Source organism: Dipteris shenzhenensis, chromosome 24 (assembly GCF_047967505.1).
Source record: "Dipteris shenzhenensis isolate YYH24624 ecotype China chromosome 24, Dip_SZ_1.0, whole genome shotgun sequence".
NCBI lineage: Eukaryota > Viridiplantae > Streptophyta > Polypodiopsida > Gleicheniales > Dipteridaceae > Dipteris > Dipteris shenzhenensis.
The window spans coordinates 22,806,796-22,829,056 of record NC_141619.1 but is presented as its reverse complement, the minus strand read 5'-3'; the positions used below and the strand labels follow the sequence as shown (position 1 = coordinate 22,829,056).

The window sequence follows — 22,261 nt, the reverse complement described above, 5'->3', positions numbered from 1 at the left end:
GGAGATTGGGAAGTCTTTCATGATTTGCAAAATGTATGGAAGCACTAGGTCATGCTCTCTTATTTTGAAACTAAAGTGCTTATCTCTTTCAACGCCATGATGTGAGGAATGAGAATGTGCAGTTAAAGAGTCCCATTGAAAATACGTCTTCTCTTCATTTGCACGGCACTCGAGAAAAATTCACGTCTTGCCTTTGAAGAGATGCTCTTGGAAAATGCGGCCCGCGCGGCCAGCGTCCCAAAGCTAACAGAGAGAAAGCCATTGGAAGGTAACAGTTCGGTAAGCTTGAACAAAGCAATAGCACGACTCAAACGGACAGATTAAGCACTGGGAATTGCGCTGCACGAAAAAGAGACCGAGACGGAGGTCGGAAACAGAATTCTTATTGCATTCCTGTACTGAAGATCAAGATGGAGAAAGGCAGATGCGGTCAAGCTTCCACGCTATGGAACGTAAATCTGGATTGGGAGTCGAACAGTAGAAAGGGAGAAACTAACTGATGAAGAGCCCCAACGGCGACTCTGCTTACAAATATCCCAAATAGTCGATCATCTCAACAAGAAATCGCGAAGAAGACAGACGCGATCATCTTATCTGACCATTTGAGACATCCTTCTCGTACAGGAAAACCTTTCTGCGACAACTTATCAGCTTGGTTGACTCCGTTATTCATCAGCAAGAACAAACCACGCGCATTGCATCTCGTGAGACGACAAAACAGCATTACGAGCTGTAACCGATTCGACATTCAATTCAACAAGCTTGTGCCCAGCCTTCGACAGATACTTGGCCAGATCATGGGGAAGCGACCGGTTTGCTGTCCTCGCTGAGGCAGAGTTCCGTGTCCGCTGTTGAAAACGGGAACGCTAGCGCTCCAATCGCCTGAGAGATACGAGGAGTTGGGGCTGGATTGCTCCAAAATCAGCTTTAAAGGTGCCCCAGATGGGTTGGGTGGGAGAATGCTATGGTCGTCAAAAAGGGTATTTCTTTGAAAAGTCGGCTCTTCAGTAAAAGTGGCGTCTTCGTCCGTCAATTGCTCGCTGATTTCCTGTCTTTGAGAGAGTGCTGCTCTCCTTTCTAGTTCTAAAAGATGAGCTAGAGACGGAGACATGGTCTCGTGACAACTATCGGAGCCTGCGCAACCGAGAAATGGACACCAGGAACGGTGCGGCCGCGTGCTCCTTCTCTTTGATGTTTCAGCCTCGAGTATTTGCTGTATAATTCCTTGCGACTCACCACTCTGGGAATTGGAATGGATACCAATAAGACTACCAAGAGTCGTGCTCTTTTCAGGGAAGAACGATCCTGTAGACTGCATCGACAAGAATGTAGTAGTAAGAACGAAAGTAGACCTCACATAGAAAGGGAAAACAGAAGAAGGGTGAAGAAGGAAGCACCTCTGTGTCCAGATCGGATGAGGATTCTGAAGTGATGGAGGGTGTTGAGACGAGGAACGAAGCGGCATCACTAGCCAGGCGTATGTGCTCCATGAGCCTAAATCTCACATTCAAAGGCTGCAAACCAAGAGGCCAGCCGTTAGATCCTGCTGCTTGATCAGCGGTCATTTGGAATGGGGTCGACGGGGAAGCCAACCGTGAAGAGGCAAGGGAGCAATTGCTGAGAATAAGGATGGTGGCGAAGGAAAAGCTCCTTCTACGCGCGCGGTTTATTAGAGAAAGGAATGGGCGCCTGCCTAAGTTGGGCGCATGGGCGGGGGAAAGAAAGAAGGTGATGAGGCAAGCATCCGGAGGGATATAGAAAGAACTGGAAGGGTCGAGTCGCAGTTACAAGAAGGGGAAGTGCGGGCCGGGAGTGCACGACTGACTTGCGAGGGGTGCCTCGGGGGGGCAAGCGGGATATGCACACAAAAAAAGGGAGTGGGTTCAGTGCCAGAGGCTCTGGAGGCTGGAAGGTGGACCGTGGGGGCAGGGAGGAGGGAAGGGGGTGAGAGAGGGAGAGGGACAGAAAGGATGTGCGGGGGATGAGTGAGTGGCTATGGCGATGGAGTGCAGGAGAAAGAGAGCAGAGAGCTGCAGGGGTAATGGAGTGAGAACAGAAATGGCTATTGCAGGATGGTGAAGGAAGTACAATGAGAAGTGTCGAAGGCGACTATTCTCTCTCTCTCTCTCTGTGGAGAGTTGGAAATCTACACGCAAGAGTGGCTATGGCGACGACGACGACGACGACTATGGCGGCAGCCATAGCTGAGACTCGGGAGCTTGAAAGAATATCATCTTGTCGGTGAGCTTGAAAGAATATCATCTTGTTGATTTATGCGCACGCCTCCCCTGGCCTTTTTGGATCCTAATCACACCAACAGAAGAAGAGCCATAGATGAAAAATCGAAAGGTTGCTTCAAAGTTCACCACATTATTAGTTGCGCTGCCTGTTCTTCTTCGTTGACGTTCGTCCCTGTAACATATAAACGTGGGCTGCAATGCCGATTCATGATTTTACGTAGGATCGCATGATTTACGTTGCTCGATTGCATGATTTACGTTTTCCGATTGCTCATTTACGTAAGCTTTCATTGATTTACGTTGTAAGATTTCCATCTGAGATTGGTTGATTAGTTCAAGCATCCATGGCGGCTGCTTAGATTTTGATGATGATGATAATGAAACTAGATTTGACTCTTGAATCATTTTGGCAACCTTTCAACATCTCACACTTTTATTATTATAATTCTACTCACACTTATATTATTATAATTCTACTCACACTTATATTATTATAATTCTACTCAGCACCTTCTCTCTTGCTTACATCTTCCTTCACCTTCCGATTCATCTTGCAACCTAAAGGTCAGAGGTTGGTGTAGAAAGATAAACCTAAAGGTCCGAGGTCGGTGTAGGATGAATATCCACCATCTGATCACACGACTTTCAATCTCCGTCCACATCGAGCAAGTAATGTATGGCTCAAGGCTCGTTTTGGGGCCTCGCACATCTCGTCAGGTCAATTTGGAGCGCCACTGATGCTCAAATTGGCACCTCCCTGTTGGAGGGTGCAAATTTGAGCGTTGGTGCACCATTGCTCCTCCAACCAATTAGCTTTTCATGTGGCTCTGAGGAGTGCCTTCAATGCTCCTCTAGTTAGACACCCTGCTATCTCCATCCAATTAATTGTTGCCACCTACAAGTTTGCAATACTATGCAACTCACACAAGGCTCCTTGCAGATGGTCAAACAGCCCAATGAGCTCAGTCAGATCATTAAATGGCATCTTGAATTTAGTTCACGCGACATTATATCACTCCAACTTGAGAGTCGCACCAGCTTCGCATTTTTGATCTGGTGTGCACTGACCATTGTAGAAAGAAAGTGGCCTACCCATTTTAACCTACTACAATTGGCTGCTACTCCATGGGCAAGAGAGGATTCCAACAACATGTGGTGAGATGATGGTGGTCAGACTATGGTCGGACAGTGGCTATGCGACGATGACATGGTGACACCAATGTGCAATGCGAGGGCGGCTGAGAGGCCTTCCCTCAAGCCTTCCACGTAGGGGAATGAACCGTGGTCACACTTTTTCGATCGAAAACTACTCCAAAACAAACCGTGGTCACACTTTTTCGATCGAAAATTAACTAAGAGCTTTTTCGTCCCCCCCCCCCTTTCCCTATATACATGATCTTAAACTTCATCTTTACCTTTTGGACATTGACATCTTTATCTTTATCTTTTCAACATCTTCTTTTCCATCTTTTCGTTCCACTCATCATCTTTTCAACGCCTTCACTCGCTTTCATCGACAACACTTTCATCTTCATCTTCATCTTCATCTTCATCTGCATTTGCCACTTCTTCATCTTCATCTTCATCGACAACACTTTCATCTTCATCTTCGACATGTTCATTTGCAACTTCTTCATCTTCATCTTCTCAACGTCTTCATCTTCAACTGCATCTTCACCTTTCGACCCCTCACTGAGTCATCTTTTCAACGCTCTCACTCCCCCTTCCACTCATCGCTCCCCCCTCCACCTCACGACACTCTGATCAGTCCACCATCGCATTCCATCCTCAGAGACCCTCGTGGCTGCTCCATCCGTCAGTCTCACGTCCCTTTTTGTATTTTTCACCGCACAAAGCCTTCCACGGATCATGACGCCACAGTTCGTCTGGCACCTTTCCCATTCTCGACTTTTCTATTCCCTCTCTGTTCAGTCGTGTATACACATACGGTTTGCCTCCATTTGTACGCTCGATTGAGTTGAAAGTCGGGAGAGGACACACAGAACAGAAATGTGACTTGCATTTACCGCACCTTCTAAGGACAACTATAAGAGGCAATATCTTATCTGATCACCTTTCATTTTATAAAATGTGTATTCAGATCTTTGGAATGCACGCCAAGGAAAACTTGCATTTTGTGTAAGGAATGTATTCACTTCTTTTGTTAGAAAATTTTACTTCTTCAACTTCAAAGTTACTTCTTCCCAACCCATGGATTTATGGTCCTAGCAACTTTTCCAAAAAGAATGAGCCCATGAATATGTGCAACATTTCATGGCTACTTGGTCTTAAGGGCTTCCTTCAAGAAACCTGAACATCCGTGTCAAGGAAGAAACTCTCTTCTATCTTTAGAAAGACCCTCTTTATAAATTTAAAAAAAAAACCCTCTTTTAAGTGCTCCTTTAAACAAGTTTACTTGATTTCAACCCATTTTCCATTTGAGATATCCAAATGCATATTACCTTTTGTGCTCTTTTAACATAGTTGTTGAGACCACCATGTTGAATCCTTGCTTTAACAAGTCCGAGCTTCCATATTCCAACTCTTTGTGATGCAAGTAAAGAAATAGGTATGGTGCATATCTTAAGCAACCTCCCAAAGGGATGTCAATTTCTAAAAATACATATAGCATGTGTTAAATATATGCACATATTTCAAACTTTACATTTTTTATTGTTCATCTCCTTCGATATGTATACATTTTTAGATGTTGAATTTAGAGCTTCCCTCTATATATTCACAAAAAACAATCACATTAGGTAAGTATTTTTAAAATATCCTCATATATGTAAGTGGCATGTCAGTCCCACAATTATTTTTTTGGTTTTTTTTTTAATAATGCCTTAACCAAGATGCTATGCCACATTTATAAGGTCAACCCAAACCCCCTCTTCACTTGGAACCATGGTGTACATAAAGTAGGTTAATTTCTTGAGTAGACTTGAGTGGACACTAAGAATATATTCCTCAAAATTTGTACTGCAAAAGATGTGAACTTATGTTCAGCATACAAAACTCCATGATAAGACCATGTTTTAGACTAGGTGCTAACCATACATTTTTACGATATTGTAGAGAAAAATACTTAAAACTTTCTATTCAACATACAATCTCTCCATGATAAGACCATGCTTTACAGACACTACCATTGTTGCAAAAATCCAAGATTCTTGATATGGTTGACAATGTGTGAATGTTGCACATACTTGTATACGAATAAATGAAGAGCATACAAGTATTAAGTTTTAAGGATTTACATTTAAATGTGACTGGTTCTTAAGCATGCAATTTAGTGACATATAAATGAAACCAACCAACATAGTCGATCCTTAAAAGCCTCACCTTTTTCTTATGGCAAACACTTAGGCTTAAGATGGGCTTAAAATATGGTATTTGACAAAAAGCATTCCTTCCTCAACAACCATCTAAGTCATTATGAATTTGTAGTTGAGTTTTACACATTAATATTACATCTCAAATCACAATTAAAATATGGGCCGCTTTTTTCAAGAAACTTACATTTGTTATTCTCTCTTGTGTTGAATTTTCTAAAGTGCACACTACTATGAGAGTGACTCTTAATCTCCCATACTTTAAGGATGAAAATATTCCTAGACATGATACCCATAATTCATTAATTGAGTAAAGAATTCCACTAAATTGTAGTCATTGATGATGACATAGTGTAGTGTATTAACTCTATGATGTGTCCAACTTCACAATGGGAAAATGCTTTGTGTTCTTTCTTCATTAAATTGTGCAAGATTAGCTTTTGTACAATGTACAAGGCCCCACATTTCATTAATGGACCCTTTTCTTATTCAAAACTTGACACCTCAAACTTTAGTAGCTTTCATCACATCCATAAAAATATATATGATGAAATGGGCTAGCATAGTTTGGAATGATACACAAATTTGAATTAAATAAAACTTCAATGACATCAACAAGAATTTACGTACAAGATTTTTAAAATATTATACAAAGTCATCAAAGATGGTTTCCTTTCATTGTACAAAGTTATAAATAGGAAAGGATGAGAATAATATGATCATCATCATGAAAGAAAACAAAAGATGATCTACTATAAAACTTTGTTTATTTGAGAAGTGTACGTGGTCACGTGGTGAAGAATGGTAATATAATTTACGTGTATAAATAAAAGATTAGTGCCATGATAACATCCTTGATGTTATGACCTCTTCAAATAATCATATTCTCTTTAATTGCCTTCTAAAATATCTCTCCAATCAAGTGATGAATTTTTTGATGTGGAATTGGGGGTCCCTTCATCCTCCATCATGGTTAAAAGTTTCCCAGAGCCACAATTAGGTTGATATTACATGAAAATCAAACTCAAGTCTCAAAATGATTGAAACTTATTCCCAATTTCTTTTAAGGTCAATTTCTAACAAAACAAACAACCATAAAATAAGGTGAAAGAATACATCAAATAATTTTGTCTTGCTTGAATATAGTGAAAGTCTAAATGGCAAAGCTAGCCCCAAAAATTGCATGTCAATCTTCCCTCCCACACATTTGGCCTCATGCACCATGCATTAGAAAATCTCTCTCTCTCTCTCTCTTGTATAAGCCATCCTTCCCCACCAAGTTTAGTAAAACCCACGTGGGTCTTGGTGGTTGAGGCTTTGGTTCATGTCGTGTTGTGTGTGTGTTCAATCCATGCGGATCGCTTCGGATAAGCCTGTTAAGGCTTCTTGGCATTGTCGCTACGAAGTAAAAAACTCCTCTCTTTCTCTCTCTCTCTCTCTCTCTCTCTCTCTCTCTCTCTTTGTGTGTGTGTGTGCGCGTGCATGCATGCACGTGCATACGTGCATGGGTGCGTGCAAGTGTGTGTGTGTGTGTTACAATTACTGATTGACACTTTTTTCTCTCAAGGGGGTCTATGTAGCTCTAGTGCATGTTCAACTCGTGTTCAACTTCTATAAAAAAACTTATTGCCATGCAAGCTCAAGTGTTCACCTCACAAAATGTTAGTTTAGTACATGCATTCAAAAGGAGGAGTCTTAAATTCAACTTCAGGAAAAAATATAACAAGATGATAATAATAGGGGGGTTTTTTAATTCCTCTTTAGAAAAACATGTGTTAGTTCATACGTTTTTTTATTTTTTGTTTTTTTTAAAACATAAAAAGGCCAGATATATTAAAGGGGTTGGTCAAGCCCACAAATAAAGGACTAGATGACAAAATTTGGCTACATCAAAAAGGGCCACACACACAAGTTTAGCCTCCACTATGGAGGAGCCTAGACCCTAAAATGGGCCACCACTAGGATTCGATTCCTATTGATGATTGGGTCCTTGGAGGTTAGAATCCACCCCAAGTCCCTCAAAATTCCTTTCACATGAATAGAGATGATGACTTTACGGTTGACAAATCCTTTCCCTTTAAAAGCCAAGTGTTTCTCACTTCCCAAACCATAACCATCACGGTGGTATGTACATATGGCCAACAGGCTATAGGCAAACGATGATAGCCTCGCATCCTCTCAATACTAGTCTCCAATTAGATCCTAAGTAGAACTTTATCATCAAGCCCAACTCATGAATCGAGCATTCTACCTTCCTCCACACCTCATGAGAAATCTGACAGTTCCAACAAAAGATGCCTTATATTTCCCATTGCCCTATTACACATAGGGCAAACAGGTGAAGCTGAGAGGTGTTGAGATAAGTTGTGTGCATTGGGATCTATTAATGAAGAACCTTCTAGAGCAAAAAATGGGCCTTCTCGGCCACATAGCTCTTCCAAATTGTTCGAATACATTGGCGCCACTATGCCGCACCTCTCCTCAATGACCATTTCCTATTCAAATCCTGGAAAAGGGGGGATTCCTCCACTAGATGCCAATACACACTTCTCAATGAGATTATCCAGAGTCGGGTCCTCCCTAACGCCCATCGATCTTCCCTCTAAGAATCAGCAAACATTGTATTTGATGGCCACACATCCAAGATCCTTTCTAGAATCGCCCAAATCAAATTTATTTCCCCAAGGCTAAGCTTCACTCAGATCTCTATTTGATCAATCAGCATTCCAACTCACTTATCTCTCATCCCAAATATCCTTCTAGACCCTCACACCCTTCCTAAATAGGTTGTCGGAACTCACTAGATCATGGAGACCAAACGGTGCAGACCTAAAGGCGGCACTCCACCAGATTTTCTCTTTAAGGCTTGCATTACTGCTAAGTCCCTTGCACCCTTTCCACACCAAGCAACCAATACCCTCATTCTAGGCTGACACTAACCCTCTTACCAAATCCCCGGACTAGATCAAAGCCACAAACGGGAACCAAAAACCCATAGTAAAGATGATGATACCATAAAAGACCATCCTAGCTCCCTACCCCCTTACCTTTCCCTTTTTCTAGAAACATCTTGACTATCTCTACCCATGGGGAGAGCCCATGGAAGAGGCACAGAAGCCATTTATAGAGCAACGAGCTATTATGGGTTCTGATGTCTAGCAACCCAAGTCCCCCCTGAGCCTTTGACATCTTCAACGGGCTGCATGGGATCTAATGCATCTTCCTCCTAGAAGTCTCTCTCTCTACCCAAGGAAAACTCTGAATAGATTTTTGATACATAGCCCATTAGATTTAGAGAAGTTCTACATTGTAGCCATGTAAGTTGTTGTGGTTGAGAGAATATGTTGAATTATGAGACTCCTTGCATTCTAGCCTTGTTGCAAGCTACTCCATGCTCTAAATTTGGCCTTAATCTTCTCAACACACTAGACAAACCTCTACTTGATAGTGACACCAAGCCCAAGTAGGGCCCCTAGATATCTTGTGATTTCTCCTCTTGGGATGATCTGCACTTGTAGTTCCCTTAGCTATTCAAGGGGGGTGTAGTCCAATTCGAGGGCAAAGGTTTTGGACTAGCTACATCTAGACCCCGAAACTTTGCAGAAGCCTTTCAACACCACCATCAGGTTCTTAACTCTTTCCCTTTCCTTGATTAATAAAGACACCATGTCATCCGCATGTCATCTGCTCAACTGGCCGCCCTTGACCCCTCTTATTTTCCCCTTTACAATCATTTTTTAAGAGCATTGATCCGGGCCTAGGGCCACAGTGCATAACACAAACAATAGGATGGCTAGGGGACAACCTTGACTAACTAACCTCTATAGGTTGAATACATACCAACTACCCTACCATTTAGACAAGGATCTCTGAGGCATTGCTGAACAGAGTGGAGACCCATCCTGATGAACTCTTGGCCAAATCCCAACTTGATCAGCTCTGCAAGGATGAAGTCCCATCTGACCCTATCGTAGACATTATCAAGACCAAAATTAAATAGATTGAACTTTTGGTTGGAGTAGCAAGCATGATCCAATGCAAGAAAAACATTCAAAATGTTATCGAAGATATCCCTCCCCTTGACAAATCCATAGTGCCTTGGTCAACCACTTTCAAACATACTTCTCTGATTCTTAGAGACATGGCTTTCACAATGATTTTATAGCTTGTGTTAAGCATGATAATCGGTCTCTAGACCCTTTTTTGTTTAAATGGTGGGCTTGCATTAGGTCCTTATCTTGTAAACCCTTGTCTTTTCAAATAACATCTAGACTTGGTGCTTTATCATCCTTCATGGTGAACAATGCCCTTCTCAGTTCCTCGGTGGTAAAAGGTCTGGCCAAGTTCAAGCATTATGAACCTAACATTGTGGGAGCAAGCCTTTAAGCAATTGGTTTAGTTCCCTCATCCAGCCTTCATACTGAATTGCCTCCTCCCCTACTATTCTACTGAGCTCCAATGCCAGAATTCAGTGTGACCATTTTACCATCTCATCCGTGGTCCTGCCCACCAGCCCTCTTTCCTATTTCCTTCGAATAGTGTGAAAGAAATATTTAGTGGGACAGTCACCACAACAATTAGCCACTATTGTCTACATATGACTTAGCCCAGTCGGGTTCCTCTAGCTCCCTTAATCGCATGGTTGCTTTAGTCTCAACCATTATGGTTGACAGGGTAGGGTCTTTTTGAGAGCATGCTAAAGCGTCACTGTAGTAATACTCTAGCATGAAGTAGCACCTCACCATCTAGCTTCCTCCTAGCTTTGGCTTGTCTTTCTATCACCTTCTCTCCTAACATGAACCCTATGCATGGCGGCATCCCATTGAATCTACACACTTTGAAGAGTGCTCTGTCTAGGTCCTTCTCATATCACGGTAGAAATTTTTGGAGGCTAAATGTGTCTTCTTAACAATGAATGGCACATCCAGTGACCTACCCACCCCGCCAATGGCACACAAAAGGACCAACTGAGCTGGTCTAAGAGGCAAGTTCGCTCCACGTACTCTCCATTCCATAGCTCCTACATCCACCATCCTTATCAGAACCATAGATCCAATCTACTTCTTGCTATGTAAATTCTTCCCCCTTCCTATGATTGGTCCAGGAGAACCCTCTAATCCTTCTTAATCTAAATCTAAACAATCAACTAGATCCTTATTGATTACTAGCTCGGCTTCTTGAGGGCTTTTACCATTCTCTGCCACCTCTGGCACCCTCATAGATGACTCTCACTCTTGTTAGAGGATTTGGAACATGACTCACTCTCCACTTCCACCACTCTAGCCTTCCCTTCTTTGGATTCTCCTTCCTAGCCTCATGATCAACTTCGCCTGTTGTGACTTGAGGTTCCAAGACACCTTACATGTTGCATGCCAGAGGCATCCCATCACCCTTTCAGTCAGCACCCATGGCTTTGTCCTTGTCGCCCTTGGCCAAATTCATGTTGATCAGTTGTTCTAGACAGTCCCTCGTGCGAAATGACCTATTTGCTTACATACAAAGCATGCATCAGGGAAGGGCCCAAATTTGACCTGTTGAGCAATCCACAGACCTCTTGGAAAGGTAATCTCAATGAAGTTTAAAATTGGTTATGTGGGATCCCATAGGATCCATGCACTCTTACAGGCCATCTAGGATCTAGCTATCAGAGTAATAAGTAGAAGGTTGCCCAGTGACACTGCCAACCTATCGATAGAGTCACCAAGCCAAGGTGGGAGATTAGGAAAATCCACCCACACAGGGCAATCATGATAGAGAAACTCATCCACTGAAAAGGGGCACTCTAGGGGAGGACCAAAATAGAGGCACTACCAATCATATAGGATCTCCCTAGCATGTCATTTTTGAGGGCTTCTGGTGCAAACTGCAACAAGAAAATCCCTTCCCAATGAACTTCACCACATATGTTGATGTTGGGACATCTCATTCGAATGCATAAAAAAAAATTGTTGAATACAAAAAAAACTGTTGTAGTTCTTCCATCGAATACAAAAAATTATTGTAGTTCTTCCATCGAGGGTGTTCTACCAATGAAGAAGAAGTAGGCGCTACCTCTTGAGAGTCATTACAATTCTAGAAGAACATCCTCAATTGCAAGATGGATGGAGTTGCATGTTTGTGACCAAGCTCCAACTAGCCTTTTGTTTGCAACCTCTCTGGCTCTCCTTGCCACCTCCACCTATAGTAGCTTGGTTGCTTCATCAGTCTCCATTGGGGTGAAGCATGCCTGAAGTTCTGGTGCCATGACCTCTACATATGACATTACATCTTGTCCATCAGCCTCAAACTTTTCATCCACCTACTGAGTCACCTTCATGGGGTTGGCGCTCCCCCACACATGCTTGAGCTAGGTGTCAGAAGCTCAAGATTTGTTCATACATAAAGTGGGGTAGCTTTATGGGAGGAAAATGGCTATCTTGGATGGTAAGGTGTTAGTTCATATGTAAAGAGGGATCGTTTTATGGGAGAAAAATTTTAGGTCATGAGTCTTTCAAATATCCCTTGAATGCACATGATACATAGGGTTTCTTAGTAGTGCACCCACAAGCATGCAAGGGAATTTTGAACACAAGGAATGCATGTGATTTACATAAATTGTTGGAGGGAGAAACTTCAGTGAAAGTTGGAAATTGTTGTGTTCTCTACATATATAGTGTTCTATCATAAATTTTATTCATATTCTATCATTAGACAAGAAAAGAAAGGAACAAAAGAAAGCAGAGGAATGAGGCAATAACTAGAATCACAAGGACACATTTTCTAAAGAGTTTGAAGGAAGGGCCAAAATCAGGGCAATGAGTCAAATGTTGAGGCCATGAAGGGCAAGAGAAGGAAGTTCCTCCAAGGACAAGTTAGTCAGTCTTGAATGGGAGTTTGCAATCAATCTATGTGACTATGTTGAGTGGAGATGAACATTGTAATGATGAGATCTGGAGGCGCCTCTCGGATATGGGGTCACTTGGCTCTACAACAAACAAATCTATTGCACTTTGCAATGGTGTTGGGGCATAGGTAGCTACTCAACAATTAAGAGATAAAGTAGAGTCAAGTGAAAATTTTTCAAAAATAATATCTTGCCAAGTTTTAAGCAATAGTCCCAACGTCACACCTATCATCGATGCAATAGAAGCCTAGACTTCCACCATGTAAGTTTCCAAAAGTAGTGAGGCTAGTCTGGCCCAAAGCAATAGTAGTGTTGGTGTAAGCTTGCCCCATTGGGGAATCAAGAAATACTAGCTCAATAAATTCTTGGTCAATCAATTTTGCAATTTGGTTATCCATGAAGTATGGTTGATAACATTCACATGCAATCTCTCTCTTTCCAAAAGTAGTGAGGCTAGTCTGGCCCAAAGCAATAGTAGTGTTGGTGTAAGCTTGCCCCATTGGGGAATCAAGAAATACTAGCTCAATAAATTCTTGGTCAATCAATTTTGCAATTTGGTTATCCATGAAGTATGGTTGATAACATTCACATGCAAAATCTCTCTCTCTCTCTCTCTCTCTCTCTCATATGCCACAATAGCATAGAGTAGCAGGACATAAAAATCATGTCATTTGTGAAATGGTGAGGAGAATACTAATAGGATGGAGTAGCAGGACATAAAAATCATGTCATTTGTAAAATGGTGAGGAGAATACTAAAAGGAAAAGGTCTACGAGATAGTTCAAAGCATGTAACAATGAAGCTACACTAAAGCACTGATGGGGATGACTCCTGAATGAGAATATTATAGTTTTGCACATTTTAAATCTTTTAGAAGTGATTTTATGTTCATGTGCCAGATATACAAACTTGAAGAACAAGGCAAGTATATGGAGATTTTCCTTTAAGTGGATGACCTTATCATCATAGGGAACCATGAAGGCAAGATCTCTTAGATGTAAGAGATGTTGAGAAGAGAATTTGAGATGAGAAAACTCGGTTTTATGGTTTTTAATTTGGGAATCAAGGTTTAGTAGGAGTAGATCACCTCTTCAGTCACAACAAAAGTATGATGGAGAGATTTTGGAGGCATTCAAAATTTATAAATGCAAAGTAGTGGGTTACCCCTATGAAGGTTGATGTGAAGCTCTCACAAGAAGTATCTTCTTCATTGGTGGATGATTCTATGTATAAAAGGCTACTAGGAAGTCTCATTTATTTGTGCAATAGATGACTAGACATCAACTATGTAGTGAATGTGCTAATCAAGTTTTCCACAGAGTCCTAGGAGAACCATTGAAGGTAGGGGATGTGGCTATTGAAATAGATCAATGGTACTTTGGAGTATGAAATAACCTATGCCAAGGGCAAGATGTTGATTGGATTTTAAGACTCAAATTAGGCAAGAGACATGGATAGTAAGAGATCAATGATAGGGTAGTACTTTTCACTTGGACCTATCTACTAAGGTTGAGTACAAAGAATCTTGCTTTGCCTCTTGTGAGGTAGTCTAGTTGAGGACGATTCTAAGAGACATGGGAGTAGTCTAGGCATAGCCCACAATGTTACATTGTGATAGCTAGAGTTGCATAGGATTACAAAGAAGCCTATGTTTCATGCTTGCATCAAGCACACTCAGATTTTCTATCACATTGTGTACAAGATCATCATTCATGAGTGGAGAGATCGAGCTATGTTCTATGTCCAACCATGGAAAATGGTGTGTACATTTTCATCTAGGCCCTTTGGAGAGATTTGCTAGAGTGACCTCTTCATCAGCTTGTCATCAGACCAAAGAGGTAGCTCAACTTTGGGTCAACATTAAGGGGGCTATTAAAACTCAATGCTCCACTCTCATGTTGCCATGAGTGTATGGGATCACATCTCCTTTATGAGGAGAAGACATTGATGCAGCACAAATTCTTGGTAGGTCCCCGTCTTAACATTGGATGAAGGTTGACTGTGGCCTAATGGTCAGAGGTATCATGCATCAACTCGGGTCTAAGTCATAGCCCTAGTTGGGGTTCTTAGGGAGGCCAATGGCCCCATAGGGTGATTTCAGAGGTGGGATGACCCAAATTGATAGTATGGTTTTATTAATAAGTGCTGGTGGCTTATATAGTGACCAACCTAAGTTGGCCGATTCTAGGGCTACCTAGGTCATCCACCTAGAATCGACTAAGAAAGACTAGGTCATCCACCAGGGTCATTGTTTGCTTGGGTGTGTAGCCATTTTTAGTGAGGTTCAGGGACTTTTCTGTATGTAGGTATCTTGCATGATGCATAACTTATGCATTGCTCAATGGAATTCGAAAACTTTGTCTCCAAGTTGTAGTACACATTCCAACTTGAACATGAGAGCAAAAAATTATGGAATAAAAATTTGGAACGAGACTATTAAACCATTATAAGTACTATGTTGCATGTGAAGCATGCATCCTAAAGACTATAGGATATAGCAATTTATTCAAAAAAATCATGCAACCAAGTAATCATTCTAAAGTACACTACGTGAGCTTCTCCTCAACCCAATGACACACCTAAATGAGATCATTATGCATGGGTTAATGGGCCTCCAATGTTGTGCTAAAGTGATGCATACCCATTTGAGGGCATGCTCCATAACTTTTTTTTGATTTGTTGAAAACCAAAACGGATTGAGAATTTGGAATCCGAACTAATGGGACTAGTGCATGGTGGTCTTAAAACATTGATAGTTATTAGTATTGGTATCTAGATTCACTCTAAAATGGAAGGAGTTGGAAAAGTGCAATTTATGCATGTGAAAAGATATTTTAATAAATCCAACACTCAGTTACAATTTTGAATTGTTTCTTTTTCCATGCACTTGCTTTCTATATGGCCCATAAGCCAAAGGTCATTGCATTTAATAATACACAGCACCAAACCCGATAGCGTGCCCTTTGGCCTATTTGTGTTTTCAAGCATTTTAGGCAACATTGCACTTGTTTGGGATATCCAATTCTGCTGATGTGTATCGCCGGAGGGGGGAAAACTGACGATTGAAATTTCAATATTCCCACGAATTTCAAATGTTCACACCTCTCACCCATCAAATCTTGGAAGATTTAATACCTGCAACTTGCCCCCGCCTTGCAAATGCCCTGCAACCTACATGCACCTTGACGTGACCTTGTGTTGACTTTGATTTGCCATTGTCTTCTTTCGGGTAAGTTGTCTTCTCTTCTTTGGTTGCCTCACCAGCAGCTAGCTTCTCTCTATTTTGGTTTAGCATTGTCATCTTTCATTGATCGTCATTGCCATGGCAACATGTAGCTCACCATGGCTTATAAGAGAAGCAAACAATAGATATTCTCGAGTCTTCACAAGCTTTAGGCTGCACTCTAAAGTTCATAGAGTGACAACCCTACCAACACCTTGTATTTTTGTGCCAAAACGTCACCACTATTGCAATGACTTCTGAACTTAGGTTGTCTCTCCTTTTCTTGCATTCTGTTGAAGCCCATAGACTACTTGGATTGGGATGATCAGGCATTGCTTCCACTCTTCGTGCATCTCTTGAGAGTTTCTACAAATAAAAGGACATCTGTAGAAAGCAAACAAGATACAAGATGTTTGATGAGCACATCGTACACATGCTTGATACAACGCAGGTTAGTGGTAAACCATCCCAGTGGTTGCATGTGATTGAGCTCGGGGATAGTTTACTTGTTTCATTTCTTGATATAATGCAGGTCAGTGGTTGCCTAAACCAGCTCGGTGGTTGTTTGTGATTGAGCTTTGGGATAGTTTACTAGGCTAGCCTAGACTTAATGTGATTGTCCTAAACCAGCCCGGTGGTTGGAATATCATGCAGCTGTGTGGTTGGTTCAGCTCAAACACTAGAACCAGGTTGGCTTGGACTTAATGTGATTGTACTAATCCAGCTCAGTGGTTGGAACATCATGCAATCGTGGTTGGATCAGCTCAAACACCAGTTATATGATTGTCCTAAACCAACCCAGTGGTTGGAATGTCATGCAACCATGTGGTTGACTCAGCTCAAGCACCATAACCAAGCTAGCTTGGACTTAATGTGATTATCCTAAACTAGCTCAGTGGTTGGAACATCATGCAATTGTGGTTGGGTCAGCTCAAACACCAGTCAGTTATGTGATTGTCCTAAACCAGCCCAGTGGTTGGAATATCATGCAACCATGTGGCTGGTTCTACTCAAACACCAAAGCTAGGCTGGCTTGGACTTAATGTGGTTGTCCTAATCCAGCTTGGTGGTTGGAACATCATGCAATCGTGATTGGGTCAGCTCAAACACCAGTTAAGGCTAGAGGAGGTAGGCACTAGCAACAAATGCATTTTTGTTGGTTTAGGATCACCTGCAACCCCCACAAAATATAACCTTTAGTAAATTGCAAACAACCACCGCACTTATTTTAGTAAATCCCAAAGAAGGAAAAATGTAAATCCCAAGCACTAATACTAATCCCAAACAACCACCGAGCTTGTTTTAGTGACAATGATTGTGCATAAGGGACCATCTAATTCATAGGTTTAGATTAGCATTTAGTCGAAATCAAACTATAATAACAATGATTGTGCATAAGGCAATCGTGTGGCTGGTTCAGCTCAAACAGCATAACCACACTAGCTTGGACTTAATGTGATTGTCCTAAACTAGCTTAGTGGTTGGGACATCAAGCAATCGTGGTTGGGTCAACTTAAACACCAATTATGTGATTATCCTAAACCAGCCCGCCGATCGCTGGAATATCATGCAACCGTGTCACTGGTTCAACTCAAACACCAAAGCTAGGGTGGTTCAGACTTAATGTGATTGTCCTAAACTAGCTCGGTGGTTGGAACATCATGCAATCGTGATTGGGTGAGCTCAAGCACTAGTTAAGGCTAGAGGAGGTAGGCACTGGTGACAACGAAATGCACTTTTGTTGGTTTAGGATTACTTGCAACCCCCACAAAATATAACCTTTAGTAAATCTGAAACAACCACCATGCTTGTTTCAGTAAATCCCAAACAAGGGAAAATGTAAATCCCGAACAATATACTAATCCCAAACAACCACCGAGCTTGTTTTAGTGAAAATGACTGTGCATGAGGGACCACCTAATTCATAGGTTTAGATTAACATATTCAGTCAGATCAGACTGTAATAACAATGATTGTGCATGAGGGACCATCTAATTCACAAGCTCATATTAGCATTGTGCCAAAATTAGGGTATAATAATAATGACTTTGCATCTAGTTCACAAGCTTAGATTAGCATTCAGTCGGTTTATCAGGCTGTAATAACAATAGTTTAGAATGAGAGCTAGCATTAAGCTAAGATAGACTACTGTAAGAACACATCACACGGTTAGAATTACCATCTAATTGCATAGAATGAGTGAAGCAGTCATAAGAAAATGAAACCTTCGAATCCAACTAAATGCAACATTTTCAAATTATAAGGTCCAATTGAGTGAAGTAATCATATCAAAGGACGGATAAATGGCGAATTATTGCTTGAAACTGAAGTTATATAGAAAAGCTAAATGTATAGTCAGCCCCTAAAGTTATATACCCATGTAGTATACAACCAAATTTTACTCTTCCACATTTTGAAAAGAGACCACCATTGTATCTAAGTATGGAGAAATACAAAGATAATTTACTTCTTTTTTTTTTTGAAAAAGATAATTTACTACTTAACTCAAGTTCTATTGAAAAGCCGAATGTATTAGAGGGGTGGTCAGCCCCTAGAAAAAGTCCTGGGTAATATATATCCAAGATTCCAAGAGATAAAGTCTGAGATCTTTGAAGGACTTTATATTTACGCAAGGATTCCAAGATGCAGTCTTGACACGTTGCACAGTGGGAACCTTCAGCAACATACTTTGCAAACTATGGGTTCTTATAGTATTGAAGGCCTTCCCACAGTTACTCATGCAATACGACCATCTTGTGAATGACACTCTTGGGAACTCTATGTTCCTCCTCGAAGAAATCAATCTCATCTACGACAATCTTGCGTTGTCGAGGGACCCCTTGTGAAATGGCTTCATCAAGCTCAAGACAAGAGGCAAGACTTTGGCTTTCCATCTCTGTTCCTTCACTCGAGACCTGTCGGTTTTTTAACTATTTTGCTCTCCTGCTATCCAAGATGTAATTGTTCACATATTCTAATCTATCAAATCAAGCCGTCTTGACATGCTCAACAATGTAATCAAGTGAGATCTTTGCCATCTTTGAAGAACCATGTACCGATAGATTGCCCACATATTACATTGACGAATATGATAGGGTAGTTGTATGATAGTTAAGGCTAGAGGAGATAGGCACTGGCAACGAAATGCATTTTTGCCGGTTTAGGAATAACTGCAACCCCCACAAAATATAATCTTTAGTAAATCCCAAATAGCCATGGCACTTGTTTCAATAAATCCCAAACAAGTGAAAATATAAATCTCAAATAGTAAACTAATCCCAAACAGCCACCGAGCTTGTTTTAGTGACAATGACCGTGCATGAGGGACCGACTAATTCATAGGTTTAGATTAGCATTCAGTCGGAATCAATAGACTATAATAACAATGATTGTGCATGAGGGACCATCTAATTCACAGTATTAGATTAGCATTGAGCTAGAATCAGGCTATAATAACAATGACTTTGCATGGGGGACCATCGAGTTCATAAGCTTAGATTAGCATTCAGTCGGTGTATCAAGCTGTAATAACAATAGTTTAGAATGTAATAACCAAGAATTGTTGTTGTTATTATAGCCTGATGAACCAACTCAATACTAATCTGATGTCTTGTTTTGATCTTTCCTTTCTTCAGTTGACTGTAATAACAGTGACTTTGCATGAGGGGCCATCTAGTTCACAGGTTGCCCAGATTAGCATTTTTTGATGATCGAGAAATTCTCCCATGGCAACCATCTAATCGCACATCATGGCTAGACGATGATGTATATGACCGCCTACACTAGGCTGGGCTACCAGCAAAGCTGGGTGTATGTGCCACCACTCCTCCCCCCTCATCCCATTGAATTATTATGATCTTGGCTCCGATGACCGAGAAATTCTCCCATGCCAAACATTGAATCGCACGTCATGGCCAGTCGATGATGTATATGACCGCCTACGCTAGGCTAGGCTACCAACAAAGCTGGGTGTATGTGCCACCGCTTCTCCTCCCCCCTCATCCTAGTGAATTATCATGATCTTGGCTCCGATGACCAAGAAATTGTAGCTGATGTAGATAACTGCCTACGCTAGGTTGGGCTACTAGCAAAATCCAACTGGTGGATTGTGTGCTCTTATCAGTGATAGGCACCCAAAGTCGCACAACTAACACAAGATCTTAGCTCCGATGACTAAGCAATTCTAGCATGGCAACAATCTAATCGCACATCATGGCTAGACGATGATGTAGATGATTGCCTATGCTAGGCTGGGCTATCGGCGAAATCCAGCTAGTGGATTGTGTGCTCTTAGTAGCGATAGGCACCCAGAGTCACACAACTGACACAAGAAATGAAGGGGGAAAGAGTGGGAGGGCGGTAAGTCTAACTATATGAAGGCCTGAAGGGCAGAGAAACAATTCACCATAGCTAGGAAAATTTCTCTCATATCCCCTTCCACGCTCTCTCTAGGCCCTGTTATACCCTATGATGAATCTTCTATTGCAACCTCGATGCCCCTTCACAATGCTACCCAAGTCATGGTATCCATTGTTTGTCTTAGCTCTCCATCCTGCAACACTCCACCAGCCATAGCCATGACCAAGGGAGTTGAAGGATGGGGAACCAAGGGAAACGGGTCTTCGTTGAGTTCTCTCTACTAGTGGGGTCTTGAAAAAAGCAATTCTTTAATAACCCCACTAGTGCCTCAAGAAAGAAGTTGCTATGACCAACCATGTTGCAGGATGGGGAGCCAAGGGAAACGGGTCGTCATTGTTCCTGAGGCACTGGGAGTAAACTCATCATGGTGTTGAGCCTCTCGTAATTGTGCACAACCTTCTGCACTGGGGAAGGAACTCAACATGGTGATTAGCTCTAATGCACTGAGAGCATGCATCAGTGTGCTGGAGCTCACCACCATATTGAGTTCCCTGTCCCCACTGTCAAATGTTGTGCTCAATTGAGCTCACCTCCAAGTTGAGTTCCCTTTTCCAGTGCTTTGACTACTAAAGTTGCTATGAAAAAGGTTATTTCAATTACGAGGTGCTCGTATTGTCCCCTGCATACAAGGTCAGAAGAAATTCCTACCTACTACGATAGCACTACGAGGTGCTCATATTTTCCCCTGCATACAAGGCACCAAGGTCCTAGTCCTACCATAGTGGTGGTGTTGACAAGTGCTTAAAGAAGTGTTACAAAAACAAAGTGCTAGCATCTTTGTATGTAATCTATTTTGTTAAATGTTTGCTTCAGATGTAATTTATTTTGTTCAATTTCGATGTAATAGTGTTATTGCACAAACTCTCGGATGTAATTTCTTAATGTAATTTCTTTTGTTTCAATTTCAATGTAGTACCATTATCGCCAAAACTATTGTTGGATGTTATTTTGGTAGTGAAAGTGGCTCTAATGAAGAACAAATGGCATATTTCTGCCCTCGTTTACATTTTACTATTGCAACCATAGGGATCGTTGCACAAGAAGTTGTTGAAAAAACTATTCTTACTATAGTGAAAATGGTTCCAATAACCAGCACCGCTAACCACCATCACGGTGTTTTGGAACTATGATAACTCCAATAACCAGCGCGGTGGTTGTAAGGAAACTATACGAAATTGTAAATGCTACATTTTCCTTACCTTGGAACTAAAATAACTCCAAGAACATGTGCAATGGTTGAGAAATTATTGCACAAGGAGTAATACGACTAAAATATCTATAAAATAAAACTAAAATAGCTCTGACATCTAGCGCGGTGGTTGCAGATATGGACCTTGAGGAGTCCCGTTAGAGATTAACATGCCACGGTGGTCTGCCACATTGGTCTTCATGCCAATGTGGTGGTCTCTCCATGCCAACATCATTGCTTGAACCAGCACGGTGGTCAGCGTAGCAAAAGATTGTGTTGCACAAGGATAGATGATGAAGCTGTGTAATGACTGGTGGCAAGGCAAAAGTTTTGTGCTGTTGTCAGGCCATCGTGGTTGTGCTTGAACTAGCACAGTGGCCAACGCAGCAAAAGATTGTGTTGCACAGTGACAAATGGCCAAGCTCCGCAAGCAAACATGTAAGGCAAAGGCTGTGTGATATAGTCAGAGGCCAGAGGCAGCAGAGCAACAGTATCTATGCTCATGAGTAAATGCATATAGTGCCATGTGTCAAGCTCTATGCTATTGACGATGATAAGATTGCATCTCATTATTATGCCAATACGTGTTCATGATGTCGGGAAAATTTTTGGTGAGAGCATGGGTCTATGCAAAATTCAAATATTCACCTAGAAGTGCATCACGTCGTGGCCCCAAAATGGCCCCAAAAACAGTTCTGCGATTGGCTACACCCAAGCTAACATTGACCCACCAACTGAGCACCAACTGACCTCATAACTATAGCCTCCAACCTCTACTTTTTCTATCCCACCATCGAAGATTCTCCATTGAAGCACATGGGTGGGAAGTGACTCTCATCTACTATAATGATTTGCAGTAATATAATTTTATTTGCCATATAATCTCAGGCTCTCTGTCTACAAAGATCTTGTTGTTTGTGTTCCACATAGAATTTGATTTTTCTTACAAATCTATAGATGGAACTTTATGACATG

General features: G+C 41.5%; 1 protein-coding gene across 1 annotated transcript; it reads right to left on the bottom strand.

The window, feature by feature from the left end:
- Positions 1 to 367: 367 nt before the first annotated feature.
- Positions 368 to 2,224, bottom strand: LOC147886381 (uncharacterized). The gene is made up of 2 exons (XM_087395960.1): positions 1,398 to 2,224; positions 368 to 1,312 (listed from the first exon to the last, which is right to left on the bottom strand). The coding sequence occupies exons 1-2, from the start codon at positions 1,563 to 1,565 to the stop codon at positions 749 to 751; spliced, it is 732 nt and encodes a 243-aa protein (XP_087252086.1). The 5' UTR covers positions 1,566 to 2,224; the 3' UTR covers positions 368 to 748.
- Positions 2,225 to 22,261: the final 20,037 nt, after the last annotated feature.

Coding starts and splice junctions, on each gene's coding strand:
- LOC147886381 (XM_087395960.1), bottom strand. CDS start 1,565: ATGACCGCTGATCAAGCAGCAGGATCTAACGGCTGGCCTCTTGGTTTG. Junction 1,313..1,397: donor CATCCGATCTGGACACAGAG/GTGCTTCCTTCT, acceptor TTGTCGATGCAG/TCTACAGGATCGTTCTTCCC.